The 17,569-nt window shown below is 41.6% G+C and overlaps 1 protein-coding gene across 1 annotated transcript; it reads right to left on the bottom strand.

Moving 5' to 3' along the window:
* Positions 1 to 131: 131 nt before the first annotated feature.
* Positions 132 to 15,513, bottom strand: LOC128270511 (uncharacterized). Its single transcript, XM_053007917.1, has 9 exons — positions 15,433 to 15,513; positions 13,055 to 13,096; positions 11,861 to 12,025; positions 11,303 to 11,423; positions 10,281 to 10,428; positions 9,581 to 9,984; positions 6,499 to 6,654; positions 1,556 to 1,694; positions 132 to 1,030 (listed from the first exon to the last, which is right to left on the bottom strand). Exons 1-9 carry the CDS (start codon positions 15,498 to 15,500, stop codon positions 132 to 134), a joined length of 2,142 nt encoding a protein of 713 aa, XP_052863877.1. The 5' UTR covers positions 15,501 to 15,513.
* Between the last annotated feature and the right edge of the window lie 2,056 nt (positions 15,514 to 17,569).

Genomic DNA, 17,569 nt, shown 5'->3' with positions numbered 1-17,569 from the left:
CATTCAAACTCACGAACTACACGCATGCATGTACACACACAAACGGCCAAATTCAGAGTACTATTCAATAATCGGTCACCCATTGATGCCACTGGTACTCGAAACCTTTCATAGTAAGCCTATCGACACTATCAATGTTCTGGCCGTCGCAATGGTGACCGCTGTGGGGATCTCTGGGGGGAGCGTTGCGGTGACGGCTGATTGCTGATTCTGTCGTCCATTGTGGTGCCCATCTGGGGACAGTGGATCTGAGCTTCGACACTAATCTCCTGGTTGCAGGTGCCGGCCTCGTTCAAATTCGATTTGCTCGAGTCCGACTTAATCAGGTTGGAAATGTTGGCCGTGATCGTCTGGAAGTCTTCCGTTATTATGTCGATTGTACTGCTAAGGTTGTCATTGAACTTGGAGTTCTTGAACAGCTCCCGACGGCTGTTGATTGTTATCTGTTCTTCCCGCGGCCCGCTGCTGTCCGAGGGAGACACATCTGTCAGTATCCGACGGCTGGATCGGACGCTTGCTACTTCCGTTGCGGAGATCTGATTGTGCTGGTTAACGGTTTTTACACGCGAGGCGCTTTCTATAGTTTCGTCCTCAGGCTCGTCGGTATCACGCACGCTAAGTTCTTTGGACAGTGGTGATCGGCAGGGCGTAAAGTCGAGACTTCCACCGACTCCACCGTTGGTGGTGATGGCCGAAGACTTTCGTCGCATCTCTCGCATCTTCTTGAGCCCGCTCAACGTATCCGGCGGCTTGGAGCCGTCTGGGTTGTTGCTAAGCTCCACGTTGCCGAGCACGAATGGTAGCTTCAGCGATACTTCGCCACCCATGCTGCTGAGTATTAATTTTACTTTGACGTAGTATGATACGTAGATGGCGAACACATTCTTCTCCTCTGTCGAGCTTACGGAGGCGGACAGCATGCCACGCGGGGCGCTGGTGGCCAGCTTAGAATTGTAGGCCGACGAGCTCGGATCAGCGCTGTTACTGCTGACTAAGGCACCTTCTACGGCGATCCAATTTTTTGTGGTTCCTGAAACGATTAGTTCAGTTATTAGTCATTGTGCAATAACGCAACTTGTGCATATCGAGTGATAATGTTGTTCTCATGTATTGTGTAGGCCGCTGGAGAACTTTCGTTTGATTCAACGATTCGATTTAATGAGCATTTTAGAACACTATTAGAATATTAGATTCCAGGAAAACAATGATTAGAAGTAAATTACTAGAGTGATACTCCTTACACGGAACGTAAATCCTTTTGTTATCAATACTTTGCCACAGATTCTGCAAATAAGCTATTGTAATTGATTTTTTAAATTCACCAACAACGCTTTTTAGAGCCGGCCATAATCAATGGGAAAGAATGAGGTGTACTAAAGTTCCACGAGAAGTTGTGCTGTTGCCTCGTATGGCCACCTCGGAGCAAGTATAAACAGCGTGCCATTTGATAGAATTTCCTTCAAGCTCGATAGCTCTGCTCTTCTGAAACAGCGAGCCGCATACAGCAATACATCACATCATATCCGCCGCGGACCAGACCATAAATATCACTTACCTCTGACCGGAAGCAGAGAGTAGGATGCGTGAAGCGTGTCTCCCGGTCCGATATGTTTGCTGACGTCCACCTCGGCGACGATGTTTTTAAATTTTCCATTACTGAACATGCACACGTCCACATGCTGCACTGCGACCAACTATGTTGCGGTAGGATGCATATTTGCATATGCACACGACGAAGAGAAAGAGAAAAAATGAGTTAAGAGTAAAAAATAAAACAAACAATCGCGAATTGCTGTTCTAGAAAGTTAGGTTATGCAAAGATGAAGTTTCTTAACTTTCACAGTGATCACTTTTCTACCTAAGGGTGCCCATAGGATAGCTCCTTGTATCGTTTATTGTAATGCATATATCACATACTATAGGTAGGGCTGGCAATGCTAAGACAGGTTAACCTCAGTTACGCTCTCACAGCTTTTGTGTAAAACGGTGAATGCTTACCGAAGAAAACTCCACTCCCAACCCAACATAGTCAACACTTCTAGCGCTCCTCGGAAAGTCTGTGACCCCTTCTTCCGTGCGATCAATGCGGGAGCTGTAACTGTAGCCTCAAACCCTTAACCCTTTAGACGTTGCTTCAAGATATGCTAAAATCTGATGTTGGGTTTGACGAAGCTTCTCATGAATATTCATACCGACGTCGAGGTCGATGGCTGACGCTGGTGCCACTAAAAGACCACTCAGAAAAAGGTTCAGGGAAAATATGTGCCATTCTCCAAAAACGGTAGAGCGAAAATGTTGTGACACCGTTCCTGTCGAGCATAGTTTTGCTTTTGTTACTTTCACAGGCCTCAAATGGTGACTCAAAACAATACCAGAGATTGTTTAACATGGTGGTAATTGTAGCCGGAGACAATTGTCGAACGCTTTGGCAAATCTTAATAAGCACATCAATAGGTCTGCAAAGTAACTCAGCTGTATTATTTTGAATTCGAGCAAAATTACTGATCTTATCACCCATCAACTGTAGTGTAAGTTAAAACCGCGTAAAATCCACAAAGTATGCAATACATTTAGCTAATTTAGATCTAAACTAGCAGACCCGGCGAACTTTGTTCCGCCCCAAAGGCAAACAGGGGTAAACAGATTGTGGATTTTATCTAGTTAATTTTTTTAAATTAGGATTAGGATAAATTTAAAAATCTACTATTTTAACGATTTTTTAGTAGGCTCTTTTATGTTTTCTTTTTTCTTCAGTTAAGCACCTTGTGATAAACTAAATTTTTTGTTTTTTTATCAGGTGGAAAAACAAACAACGCAGATGGTCTTCCTACCCGTGACCATGCCATGCCATTGACCATGGGAAAAACATTGATTTTCCAAATTCAAACCACAATTTTTCAAGGGTTGGCCTTTTAATTTGTTAATGGTCATAGCGAATGCCAGACGGATCGGAAATTGAATTCTTTTAAAATCAAACGGCGTATCGGTTGGGATCATCGGGATGCTCGAAATGCGAACTACCTCACCTTCAAATTTTCCTCCAATCGTCACGTAAATCACAATATTCATCAATTTTCTTACCACCTTACCACAGTTTTGGCTGGATTATGTTTCGAAACATGATTACTACGGAGCCAACCTTTAGGCGTAAATTGTGCGTGCGTGACACATCCAAGCAGTTTAGAAATTCAATTGGATAGTTGGTGGCTTCATCTTCATTTGTTACACAGTCAATAGATGTACATGAATGTGTTGTTCCTATGATCTTATTCTGAATTACCAGGGGTGTGCGTTGAGATTGGGACTGTTAAAAAGATGGCTGTACCTGTCGATTGGGACTTCCCAGTTTAGCGGTTCATTCATCATTACCTTGTTTTGACATCAGGTAAATGATTTCAGGTGGCAAAATAAATTATTTCGGTTTGCAAACCACCATTGAAAGGGTTAAACTATGTCAACTTTTGTGCCTGAAAATGATGTTTTGCGGGGATTATAATTTTTCTGCTCCTGTTGAAGAAAACTGCTTCGGAATCGCACCAAATGCTTGTCGGGACTTGTGTTTGGAAAATCGCAGTGCTTTAAGTGGTTTAAAAAGTTTCAAAATTGCGATTTTGACTTTACAAAAAAAAGTGTCCAAGGACTCCAAAAAACGGACTTTCTGATGGGACAGAAAGGTGTGTTGTTTCACAAGCTCCTAAAACCTGATGGAAACGTTAATTCCGATCGCTACTGACAACAAATGATCATTTTGAAACATGCATTGATCGAAAACGACCAAAAAGCCGTTCCAGTTTTTTACAATGGAGGCGCCTAGTAGGCCGTGGAATCAAGCACCAGGCGCTCCAAAAAACAAAAATGTTTCAGGATACTATCAAATCACTTGGATGGGAGCTGCTATCCCTCCCCGCCTTTTTCACCAGACTTGGTTCTTTCCGAATATCATTCATTTTCATCGATGGGACACGTATTGGCTGAGCAGCCCTTCGTTTTTCTACGAAGAACTCGAAATGTGATGACTAATTAGTTTACTTGAAAAGTCGAAGAATTCTTTCGTCTGGGAATCCATGATTTAGCGGAGCGATAGGAGAAATGTATAGCTAGCGATGGCACATACTTTGAATAAAACAGAAAATCGCATTAAAATTTTATAAACATTTTTTGTGTGTTACAAACAGTCCCAATCTCAACGCACACCCCTGGTATATAGCTTGGGTCACTTATAAATCTGTATTCTGTGCCGCCAAAATTGCTCGTTCACTCAATCATTTACTTTTTTTGAAGTTGGAAATGATTTTTGGAAATACTTTGTTGATAAGTTCTTCTTTCACTGAGACAGAAATTCGGAGGAAATTAAATCAATCCGCTTGATTCATCGACAGGTACTCGACCGTTACAAATAGTCAGCAATTGCTCAGACAAATCATCATCACATGTATCGTTAAGCAATGCAACTATCATGTTTGGAGTTTCTTCAAATAAGGCCATAGATTCTATGGTTTGAGGCAAGCGTTCATTTCGTCGGCCCGTCGGCCTTCGTTGCCCCCGCTGACAGAGCAGTTGGTAACGCTCGTCGTTGTCACGCAGCTGGATTGGGTTCGATTCCCGATAACGGCGTGACAGGAAGGTGGTTGGTTCGGGACCAACAATCCCGCCCGTAAAAACAAACACTTACAGAAAGCATCAGAGATTAACATTGTCTCTGGTGCAGGCTAAGACCGCTCAACGGTTATTGTCCAATAAGAAGAGAAGAACTTCATTTCGTCAGCTGATCTTGGAATTACTGGCAGTGTTTGGCGTAAATTTCAGGACAGTAAAATCATTGCGCCTCCAAAACTTCTCGCAACATGCACCAAACATCTCGATTATATGCGTCATTCATTTCACGTTTTGGCGCTGGCATTCTTAACTGTAAGCTGGTATCTCCTCATTTATCTCAAGATCAGGATTTCTGGAATTGACACGAATTTAACCCTTCATTACTTTTCCCAAACAAACAAAAATCCAAACATTCGAACCCAAACACTTCATTAGCGAGAAAAAGAAGCCAACAATTGTTTGCTGTTGCGCGCTCTGTTTGTCCCGTTGTCAGTATATGAAAAAAAACACATTGTGCGTATTGTGGCTTCATTGTGACGCGATCGGATTATAAAAAGTATCCTATCTGGGGCCCTTGGATCTAAGCTACCTCCACACCAATTTTCAGCCAAATCGGTTCAGCCGTTCTTGAGTTATAAGTAAACAGCCAATAACGCGGTACTCTTTTATATATATAGAAGATAGATATACGATGCAAGACTTACACATACAGTCTGTATTTTCATCTAGCGTTCTCAAGTTTTTTATATAATCAAGTAATCAATAACAAGTTTTGTTGCATTTGCACTGCCAAATTGTCTACATTCAATATTTTGGTTTTAAAGATCAATGAAAAGTGTCAACCAAATGTCTTACGAAAAGTTATAAATAGTGTCCGTACCTTACAAATTGCGTGATTTAGAAACTTGTAACCGGAATGGTTCAAAATTGATCAAAAATCGTTCCAATAAATATCCAGCGGTTGTAGCGCCAAATAAAAAGAATAATAATAATATAGATCCTCGTTTATACGAAATTAACACTTTCGAAATATCTAAAGTATACAACATTTTCTAAAGTATACGAAAACTAACAGTCTTAAGTTTTCAGTCAGTCAGTTTTTCTTTGGTTTCTTTCTTCAAACTAAATTCTACAAATTCTATTTAAAATTCGACAGCTACAAACAGCAACAAGCAATCCTCTACCGTGATGCTCTAAGGTGTAGCTGGTAGAAACTTTAGGTTACACCATAAGCAGAACTACACCTGTGCTGTTGAGGATTAACCTACGTGTTTCATGTTACACCAGGATTCACCTTTAGAAGCGCCCGTTATTCTTTTGATATTAAATATGATATATTTGAGGATTTGCTTATGATAACTATGCTTCGACTGGCATGCCCAGCTTTTCGATCGTCCAGCAAGCCTCTCAAAATTCTCTGGTCACCAAATTTTCCAACCAGCAATGGATCTCTAATTTTTCCATGCTCAGGCAAAATCTCCGTTGATTGGGGAACGTGGTACGTCTGAAGGATGTGTAGGTGATGGCTATTACTCTAAGCATAGCTATCACCTAGAACGGCGCCTTGACAAGATAAACATTCTTTATCTATTAGTTGAGTAGCACCGTTGTACCAAAATGTGGAAACTCGACAAAAAGCCCTTCATTCATGGCGTCCTTAAGCGATTTCATACGACAACGGTAGCTGACATGACCAAATCTAATGTTAAACAGGTACTGAGGCTTTGTATTTCTTATTTGTGCAAAATAAGCTAATAAGCTGAAGAAACGCTGATGCTGATACGTAGTGGTGCCCTTTTCTTTGCTGATCACAAACCACCGTTGTTATTTAGCACGTGGAAAATCATGGCCAGAGCCAACCGCCCGGCCCAGAAAGTTTCCTCCAGTAGCTGCAACGCTTACCCGAATTTTCCGGACAATTTTCCGACTGTCATTCTTGATGTCAAGGGTAACCGTTACGTTTTCGCCATGCACATAGGCCGCCTTGTTGAGGGATGCCTTCAGGTTGACACGGCCGTCAGCCCACAAGAATGGTTTGTCGACAGATAGCTGCGGTCCCTGAAAAACCGAAAAAACCGGACAGCAATTGTAGTTTGTTTGCTTATTCTTCAGTTGCGCTTTTGGCTACCCCTTCATCATGCTGTGACAGAAAGCAAAAGGTTAACAAGACGATTAAATGTAGCCTCACATCCCCTTAGAAAACTTCACCGAATGTTGCGACTTGAAGAGGTAGCAACAAGTAGCGACGGACTACCGTTTTGCAAATGTTTTTATTTGACTTCAGAAGGGATATTAAAATTCTGTAACAAGTTTAGTTAACACTGTTCGCAACGATATTATGTGAGTTTGAGATCTTTTTTATTGTCTGACTAGCGGGACACTCTTTTTTCAAGAGCAAAACATATAGTTATTTTTTGCGAGAATTGAATTTGTGTCTTTGTTACAAATTGTTGATTAGACAGTTGGCGTGCTATAGCAAGAAACATTGCAGCGAGAGGTATTGGGTAAATTCTGCCTGTTTCGTCGAAATATAGCATTTACGCACGATCTAATGGATAGTTTGTGACAAATCCCTATTGGAATGAATGCTGCTAAGCCCTAGAGTATATTAGTGATTGGTGCTTGTGTTGTGTGCGTCTTTTTACTGCAGCATCTCGAAACACCATCATAGCCGTACTTCCTTTCGATGGCCTAGTTGCGAAATGTCGATATGAGGGAAGCTTAGTATTTTGTGTGTTTCACTGAAGCTGTTTTGTTGTCGATTGCGGCACGCGATGTCGTGTCTCGAAGCTTAATGGTTTCTTCAATTTTATCATTCATGCTTATGGCGAGGCTTTAGGGTTTCCCAAATTCAATTGTAAATCACATATTACACAGCCATCAGTAAGTGAGTGAGAAGTTAATAGGATGATATAGTTCAAAGAAACTTGGTGCACGATCGTATGCACATATTTCGTGTGGGAAATCCGATTTGAGTGAACAAGAGTTGCGCTGATTGTTTGCTGCATAAACCAGAATTCTACGGAGAACATTAAGCCACTCAAAAAGTATACTAAAACCTCTAATTTGACCTCAACGTTGCCACGCAAATGAATTTACTGCAAATGAACTTTTACGATAGAAGGAATATGGGAAAAGCAATTTGCTTTCAAGGAAATATTGAATTATGTGGATCGGTTTTCTTAACGATTTGCTGTTGAGTTTCCACAGTTAATCTCTTACAGTCTCTAACGTTAAAACTTAACAGTTTCTTACGTTTACAGAATTCCGCCGTTCGTAAGGTTCTCGCAAGACAAATTTTAAGCATATTACCGTTCCAGGTGGCGTAAAATTGGGTTTCGACCGAGACCAAGATCGTGATCAATTATTTACCTTCTCCGTTAACCGTACTCAGCGACAAAACCTTCGAATGTGCGGAGTTTTCTTTGTTGACGAGTGGAGGTGACCGGAAATAGGTTCTGATAAGCATGAAGCCTGTTCTGTTACTGCTGCTGCTACTGAAGAGGCTGTTGTTTGGTTTTGGTTGTACGATAAGATATGACGACGATCTCGGCGACGGACATGATCCCTCATCATAAAAGCAAATAATGACCGTCGTAATTGGATAGGGTTCGTCTGTTTGCAAAGTCAAGACAGAGCCGGAGAAAAAGGAAAAGGTTGTTCAATAAATAAAAGAAACATTCTTCGCTGAGCGGTATGGCACGGGCCGCAGCTTGCCGCATAGCATATGCTGTTAATGTGTCTCTTATTGGTTTGACAATCTCTTGTTCACTCTTCAACAATGCTTGTTAAGGGGGACAATAGGCACCGATAGGCCTATGGTGAGTACCTGACTCACGAAGCGGGCAGCTTCTGCTGCTCGTGGCTTACGCTATTTTTATTGATTTTGCATTATTAAAACTAACTTTATACGCATTATTAGTACTAGATGCAAATCTTTCGACCTCTATACATTACATAGTACTGATGGAAAAAAAATAGCTGCCACAACTTTTCGGTGTCGTCTTTGTTAATCAAGGCAAACTTTGCCAGTAGATTCTGCATCTATGCAGAATACTTCGTTCTACTTCGTTGAGGTCAATATATGTAGATCATACAGGGTCATCCATTTCGTAGTTTCGAAATCACAGGGCTGGCATTTTATGGTTTTCGAATATATCTGAAAACCCAAGTGTCAAAGCTTTAGATGAATAGAAAATGAATCGCTTAACGACGTGTTAAAATTATTAAAACTTATTGCAAAAGTGAGGATGCGAAAACGATAATTTTTCGAACAAAATAAGCTTCAGCGACGGGGCACATTTTTCTTTTTTTTTGTTCATTTTTAAGTTTGTTGTCGAAACTACGAAATTGATTCTTTATCTATTTTGTCGAAAAGGTATATACACATCGGGCTTAGCTGCGAGTCCTTTCATTGCTACATTTTGTGTTAATGGAGGCGCCTGGTGTTGATAAAGATCAAGGCGCCACCACAATACAAAACTTCCTATCAAGAAAAGTTCACGAGACGAAATCTTCGTGTGAGAGAAATCTTGGTGATATGTTTACCATTTTTACTTTAGTGCTCCTTTTGAGCACTGCTCAATTAACGGATTATAAGTGCAATTTGCAGTGTTAGTTGATGAAAACACGATAACATAACGAAAAGCTATGATAATGTATTGCTAACGTGGCGTGAGAGCACATAGTTTTGGAGCATAACCAGTATTTGGTATAGCAGTAACATATCTCTAGTTTTGATAAATTGCTCCAAGTTGTGTCACTAGTGATTAATGTCAGGATAGGAATAGGTTCTTCCTAAATTGTTTGATCATTTTTTCTACGTTGACGATAAAGCAATATTTTTTGAGTATTTTTCTTCCTCCGCTGTGCGTAGTCCGTCATGTCGTGATGTATCGAATTCAATTTATGTCTCACACGACCAAATCTCCGGGTGGCCTGAGGTCAATAAATTTTGTGTTACCTATGGACAGCAGAAGCTTACCTTATTCGTTTCTGTCAGCTCGATGATGGCATGATCGCCGTAGGACTTGATGCCTCCGTTTGTACTGTCAACGCTGCTGCTGTGCCGGTGGAGCGATGATAGCTTCAGGGATTTTGGCGAAAGGCGCAACCGTAGAGCTCGAGGCACGGTGCTGCTAGCGTTGCTGTCCGGCCCGCAGGCGATCGAGGCTTGAGGAGCCAGGGCTGGAGGGGTTTTCGGTCCAGGGCCAGTTCCGGAGGAAGCCGCACTGAGGCTGCTACCATCGTTGAAGGAAGAATTATTTACTGTGGCCGTCTCGAGAGCGGCCGGCGCTTTGGTACTATCAAGGCAGATCTTATGGATTAATCTTATACCTAATCTCACAGTCGATCGACGCTGGACACGTTCGTCTCCCGACGTTTCTGCTGCAGGACGTGGCCGGCCAGCAACATAACAAAGGATGGATGCGAGTTAGTGAAGTGATAGAGAGAAAAAGGTACAATCAACAACACCGGAAGAAGCATCGTAAATCAATTAGCCATCGGCGGGAGCCACCGGATGATGCCAATGACGCGTTCGATTGCTTCGAACGCGCACAGCTACGGATCGTCCAGTGGAGTTCCAGCCACCGTGGCCAAACCGAAAAAAACGTGGAACTGTATCGCGTTTTTTTCTCGCACTTTACTTTAGTGGGCAAACTGACCGGAAATAGTGCACTTACCCGTGTAAACCCTTACGTCGTAGCTGGTACCGATCGGAGCTCCGGTGTAACGTTTTGCCGGTAGCAGCTGCACACTCGGTGGTGCCAGCGTTCCAATTTCCAGCGTAAAGGGAACCGCATTTTTTCCTAGCCTTTCCAATAGTGCTTCCTATCATAGTGCGTGCGAAAAAACAAAAAGAGAGCGCGGCTCGATTATTCGCTTCACGAACGTTACAAGAGGGCAGCGTAATGGCAAAAATCATCCGTTCGCTTATTGGCTTCGTTACTGGGACATCCTGTGGCAGTAATTTCTGGTACAGGTATGAGCATGGAAGGGAATGGCCGATTTAATTATGAAAGGTGGGCTTGGCTGCATCATTGAACCACCTCCGCTGTGTTATTAGATTTCCGATTGCCGAGGAAACCTGGTGCGCAGGCTGTATTCGTGGAACCACACTCCAAAATCCTTCCCAAACAATGCCACAATTATTTATAAACTTTTTGTGTTCCTGTCCGTAACGCTGGTAACGAGGTCTATGAGCGTTAAAGCCATCGGAATGCTGTGGGCGATATACCTGCAGCGAACATTGATATGTTGGCGGTATGCAGTTTGTCGCGTTTGGAATTCCTACTTTCTTTCATCATAAATGTCTATTTTTTATACTTTTGTACAAAATTCAATGCAGTCCCATAGGAGCTGTCGAACCCATGGAAACGGTTGGCTGAAGGACGTTGAAGGGCAAAACATCAATTTCCTCGAAACCGTCTATATTCACGAAGCAGTTGCACAATGCGTATAAAAAAGGTAAGGTTTCGGGAAACCGAAATCAGTAGAAATATTGTTTTGAATTTTTTGCTTTTTAAGTTTTTCTCTTTTAACAATTGATTCCCATTATTTGTTTGGCCCAGAGTGCGATTAGTGGTAGAAATTTCAATTAATAAGAAGCTTGCTAACAATATCGAAATAAATTAAAAAAAATAGGGATATTTTAAACATGGCTGCAACACATAAAATTTGTACTTATCGACCGCACCATACATACCTGCAACGGTGTAAGCGACTCCACTTCGCAGCCTGCCGGTCGTGGCCAAAACTGTTGCAAAGCAATAACGGCTTCATTGCAGAACTTAAGTCCCATAACTTCTTCGTCCTCACGCCCATAGCTGTCGTTCGCAGAACCACCGCAGGATTCGTTATTGTGTCACGACGTGCGGTGGTAATAATTATGCCGACCGAAGGTAATTTGGATCAAGTTCGGAGACAGGAAGATAGAAAGCAAGAGAAAAAAAAATACAGTGAACCTTTTTATTATTTTCATTGGAAAACGAAAGACTAGAAGGAAAAATTAATTGTCGAGTTTGGTCCCACTTTTGCAAGATTTAACATAACAAATATAGTAAACCTGTTAAGAAGTAGCCCCAGTAGACCAATGTTTAGTGCGAGAAAAATTACATTCTACCGCAAAACAAAACTTGGGATTATGTTTGTCAAGCCTATATTTATTTGCTGCTGCTACTTCATTGATAAGAACAAACCAATCAAGATTTAGCATTAAATCACAGCACTGTGACCTTACGCTCTGAGGAGCAATAATACTTACCGAAAAGTTAATGTGAGCTGTCCGTAAATTTTAGACTCGTTGACTATTTTCGAATCGATGTAGAGCACGCCCTTGAGTGGTTCGATAACTCCTTTCCGAGCAACCAGTTCCCGACTCCCAAGGTACAACGTTAGCAGCTGGTTGGAGGATGTTTTCTTGTAAACACTGTGGATGAACGTGAGTAAGGGCAAACGCCATTATTTTAAAGCAATTTTCCCTGCTGTGGGACATAGAGCAAAGGGCGGTGTATTTTTGCATACATTTTAAAACCAATCAGGCAAAGCTTCAATACAACAACTCCCGAAATTACGGCAGACCGTTGGGAAGTGGAGCTTATTTTAAAGGGAACAACTTGCCTGCCTGTCAGGAACGGTCGCATATTATAGAAAGTTTTCATAATTTTGATCGATCCTCGAGGAGAGTGTACATTTCACGTTTAAGCATAATTTAAGGGTCTTTTGGGATTGTGATAATTTGGGGAGCGCGACCCAGCGAAATTACCCACCCGCTTTCATAAATTTGTGCCGCCGCGATGGGAACATTACTAAATGGTCAACTAGGCAAAGTGTGTTGTTTTGAATGAATGCAACTCCTGTAAATAATAATAACTCAACTCAGGATTTAATTGTAAAAATATTTCTGCTATGTTTCGTAAATCTGTGTTCACTATACACTACAGCTTGGTGCGAGTCTGCGCACAGAACATGGCGTGGTTTGAAGAATTCGTTGAATCAAACGAGAATTTCTGCTGACCGGGATGATTGTAACATATCCCATGGGGATGTTTTCCTCCCCAAAGTTTGCTTCCTTGTAGGTAGGTTCCGTACAACAAACAATTACCTAGCAGCAAGCGTTGCGTGCCTTTCAGTGGCTCTGTGCGTATCAATTGAATGATGAGTTAGGGTTTCCTTGGGTGTTTGCTGTTCGGTGATTCGATTAAACAATCGTTACCGTGTTTGCATTTCGTTGCGCTTCTTGCTTTGTGTAATGACTATGAATGCCAATTTTATATGGTACAACATAAACTGCCTGTCTCCACTTGCACGAAGGTACTTCAAGCTATTGTAGAATGACAATGGCCGACTAAATAGGCAAAAAGTCAAACACAGGTATGTTTCGATACTCGATGGTGGATTTTCAGTTTACGTACAGTCAATAAAGTACTAAGGAAAAAATATTATGTGAGTAACTTACCGTTGCGATCCAACAGGATCAATATCCGAATCGTGTAGCTTTCTGCAAAGACAAATTAAAAAAAATTAAATATGGGGCGGTTCGTCCGAGGATCATCCGTCTACGTTGCACCGATCCATCCGTTTCCAAACGAAATTCGTTACTTTGCACCCTGACAGTGAAACCTGAGTCGAGTGGCAAACTTTAAATTGCAGCCAACACGGCTCTGTCCGTACAGGATGAGCCATTTGAGATTTTCTTTTTCATTTGGTTTTAAAATAAAAACCGCTTAATAATTGTTCGATGGTTGAACATTTATTCGAAAGGTTGATTCATGAATTTTGTTTTATGAAAAACAATTTCGCTCAAATGTCCATCACGGCTGGCCATTCGATCGACGTATTTTTGAGTACATTTTCGACTGTCTGTGGTCCTATCTCGACAATCACAATTTAAATATCGGTCTTGCGGTGAGGTCGGGGGACGAATAACTATTCAGATGCTTTTGAAACACATGGCACATTGAATATTGAGTAATATTTAATTTGCAAAGTAAAAATAAAAAATTGAAAAAGTATTCACGATCACGATATGAAAAGTCATTTCAGCAACGATGATGAACATGATTCAGCAACCATAAGATAATACATAAGATAAGCCAAGCCAGTTGCCAATTGAAGTCTTACAAATCTCATTTGTGCAACTTAATGTGAATTTATCCACAACAACCATTTGTGAATAAATTCTTCAAGCAAAGCGATTGGTGAATCCAATGCTTAAACACAGAGGCATATTTAACATTACTTTTAATACTTTATACGTTACATTTGGGTGGCTTCGGCTATGTTGTAAAAAGCGCTACTTACTTTCTGGCACATACAAGACTGAGAGGCGGCAAATAATTCCAGTCTATCCAAGCAACCCAAAAGCGATTTCCAAATATACCCTGTTACAGCTTATATTGCCATTAGATTAAATCAGTTTCTTTCTCCCTTTACTGCAGTTTTCTTCTGCTCGATATTACTATACAAAATTCTAAAAATATCACTCAACAAATCGGAGAACGAAGCTTTCCTTGAACGAAGTATGCAATAATGGAAACATCTGGTAATTTAATTGGTGCTTCTGAACGCTCCGTGCTATCGGAAGAGTCAACAACGTGGCAAGATTTGGGTTAAACTTGTAAAGTTTCAGTTCCTTCAACACCCGAGCTTGCGGTTTACTTGCTAAAGGTAACTTCAAAGCAGCTAAAGAAGAGGTCTATTGACAAAGGAAAGGGTATTGGTGAAAGTGTTCAGTTCGATCCGGCCTCCGAAGCAGTTCTTTGGCACCAGTGGGATGGCCATCACTCACACATACATTTCTACATTAGTGAGAGGTTTTCAATTTTGGTTCGTTTGGTGAAGAAATATTCATACCGATTCGTTTGAAGATTGAGTTATGCTACAACCCGTTTGGTGTCCGTAGTAATGCCGGCAAAATTTCCTGGCACCGACCAGCCGTTTCCCTCTACGAGGGACCACATTAGTAGCATCAACGAAAACAACAACGCTCCCACAAGATGAAATGGAAAGGACACCAACCCCTAACGCCACGCCAGTTCGAACAACCGGAGGAGGCTGGACTGGGAATAGAAGCATAAATCGAATGTCCTCAATTCGAAGAATTATGCTCACCGTTGGGTTAGCCTCGAAGGATACAGGATCGCATATGCTGTGAAGGGTATTAAATTTACATGCCACACTTTGTTCCTTCGGACCTTCGTACCTTCGGACCTTTGTTACCATTCAGAATGGCATAACTTCAATGGAACTGAAGAAGGTTGAAAGATGAAAGCAAAATTGAAAGAAAGGCCCGACACCGAGGGAATTTCTACAGCTGGAGAGATGCAATTTACGATAGTCGGGCACATCCTTTATGGGGGCTAAGCTTTAAATCAAAGTACGTGTTTGGCAATTGAATCAGCTATTCCTTCCGGGTATACATCGTTCATCTTACCTCCTGCCATCGTGGGCTGCCGTTTAACAAGGCAACAGAACAGAGGAATCTCCGGGAAATCACATGAATCTTTAATTATGTATCTACTCTTTACAGTAAAAAATAGGCTCAAAAATTTCGGTATAATCCATCCAAATCCAGTTATGAGTTGATTTGTTCATTATTGTAAACAGAAAATCCTGATTACCAGTTGGTGTTTGCAAACGAAGTTCTGTCATTTTAAAGACCATAACAATCTTCTGGTTCAGAAACTCTTCACCGACTCTTGGAATTGTGCTCGTTACGCTATTACCTCATATTGCATTCCTGGGCACTCGAGGACACTGCATCGCTTTTCATTTGTAACACTGGACGATCTACCAAGCGTAGGCGGCTGAAACTGACCGAGGCGAATGTCTTACCTATCCTCAGAAGAGGGCGATGGGGCTTTGCATATTTCCAGGTCCTGGTCTTCCCTTTCTTTCAACATCCTTCGCTACCGGGTGTGGGGTTGATGCAGCTTGACTACGATGCAACGGTGACGGTCTGGTGTCGTCTGTTGGTTTTACAACTCTGCAGATCAATGCTTCACCGGCAAAATGCACGAGGAGCACCAGGGCAGGGCCAGAAGGCTGACGAGCAACGCGGGCGTCTGATGTGATATGATATTAACTAAGGCTCTTCCACAGCTTCCGTTCTTTCTGGTGCTGATCCTTTACTGGTTCCTGTTGCTGCTGATACCGGTGCGTAGGACGCTGCTGCTCTGCCCATAAAACGTTGGCAGACATTGAAGTAAAGGAACGGTGCTCGTCGCCCGTCGTTGGCATCATTTCGCTGCCAGCCGTACGGTGAGTGTTAAAGTATGGATATCCAGCTTTTGTGCGTTGCAGTGTGGTTCTCCTTCGACAGCGTTTTTGCTGTTTGATTTAACAAACGATATTACTTGGTTAGAGTTAACAACCATCGCTGGCCTTTTTCTACACCTTTCAGCAGATTCTCGGGCTAGTAGTAGAATCGATTTTCTCTTGCCTGGTCAATATTGATGGGAGGAACTGTGTGATAGAGCCATCGTTGAGCACTGTGAAAGACAAGACAAAGAAGCAGATTCAATGCCTCAGGTAAATAGCAAGCTGAGTGTGTTGCAAAGCGTGAGGAAAGATGACACTTCGTTGTGCAGCGACCGGAATAGAACCTTTCCGGGATCGATGCTGCGGTAATGAAGTTAATGTCATGCTCGTTTCCATTTGTTCTAATTGGTAGAGTGCTGTATAGTGTGTAAGTTCGTTAGCTCAGAAACAAGTCATCATCAATAAATCGGTCATGGACATTAGCTTATTTACTTAAATGCAGTTTGGTCCTATGAATATCGACACAATGTTTCCACAATGTTTGAGCATCATACATAAAACACAAGCTTTGGTTCGCCTTTTCTTGCTTCGTGAATGACAAGTGGCTCCGGGTTATATATTGCTACAAAGAACGTATACAGGCCGTACGATCCATAACCGAGTCGATTGATTGAACGTCATAGTTCAGAGTTTAGTTGTTTCAATATATTTCTTCTTGCACCTGGGCTCGAACTACGCTCGGTCCAATCTTTTTTCTATTCGCATCCACGGCGCCACATACGAAGTTTTGGCACAACGCAACAAAGAAAACTGGAGGTAGTAACGTTCCAAACGATACATCAACCCTCAGTGTTCCAAAAATCGAAAACATTACTTTATGTGATGATGATTTGATTAATTTTCATGCAAAGGGAGATGTTTTTTGTACTCAGTTCTATACATTACTTGTATTATGTAACATAGCTGAGACAAATGTGATTCATTTGACACCATTCAAAATGTAGTGAATGTGTATAGTGAATTTATTTACTACACTATATTTATTTACTATCTGGTATTATTAGTTAAAAGTAAAAATTTCGATGAAAAAAAACCGTCGTTTCGATTTTTGAAGCGAATGAAAATAGTCAGCATTACATACTTTTTTCGGAAACATTTGCAATTATCAGCATAGTATACCATAACTGAAGTAAAGTAGTAACTGAGGAATATTTGCCATTTTTGCGCCACATAACATCATATTGTTGAACCTTATCTATAATTTATAATTGATAATAATTATCACTTTATTAAAGTGGTATCATAGAACCCCCTACAACTGTTTCCTTTCGTACAGCAATCACGTTAAAAATGTGAGATTCCGGACTTCTTTTGTATTAAGTCTTCGACATCGAATGGAACAATCTTGATAATATTTTTGGTAAACCATTTGAATGAAAGTTCCTCACTGTCCGTGGGTTACAGTGGTGGTACATACGGGCCCTGATTCCGTGACCTTCGAAGACCATCGATTGTTTACCGTTCGTAGTAGCACCCTAGTACGAAGAAGCAGTACATGGTACGCGGCACCTGAGCTGGCTGTCGGTCATACGTCATACCTGCGTCCTAAGTTGCCAACGCACCCAAATGCGGTGAAAATAATATTAGCAACCACCACAACACCAGCGACAGACGTGTCGGCAGATGGCGAGTATCATTAAACGAACTTCGA

The sequence above is a fragment of the Anopheles cruzii genome, chromosome 3 (assembly GCF_943734635.1).
Source record: "Anopheles cruzii chromosome 3, idAnoCruzAS_RS32_06, whole genome shotgun sequence".
In the NCBI taxonomy this organism is placed as follows: Eukaryota; Metazoa; Arthropoda; class Insecta; order Diptera; family Culicidae; genus Anopheles; species Anopheles cruzii.
This window is presented reverse-complemented; position numbering and strand designations above follow the sequence as displayed.

Coding starts and splice junctions, on each gene's coding strand:
- LOC128270511 (XM_053007917.1), bottom strand. CDS start 15,500: ATGTTGAAAGAAAGGGAAGACCAGGACCTGGAAATATGCAAAGCCCCA. Junction 12,026..13,054: donor GATCCTGTTGGATCGCAACG/GTAAGTTACTCA, acceptor GTTCATCCACAG/TGTTTACAAGAAAACATCCT. Junction 9,985..10,280: donor CGACGTAAGGGTTTACACGG/GTAAGTGCACTA, acceptor CACGTCCTGCAG/CAGAAACGTCGGGAGACGAA.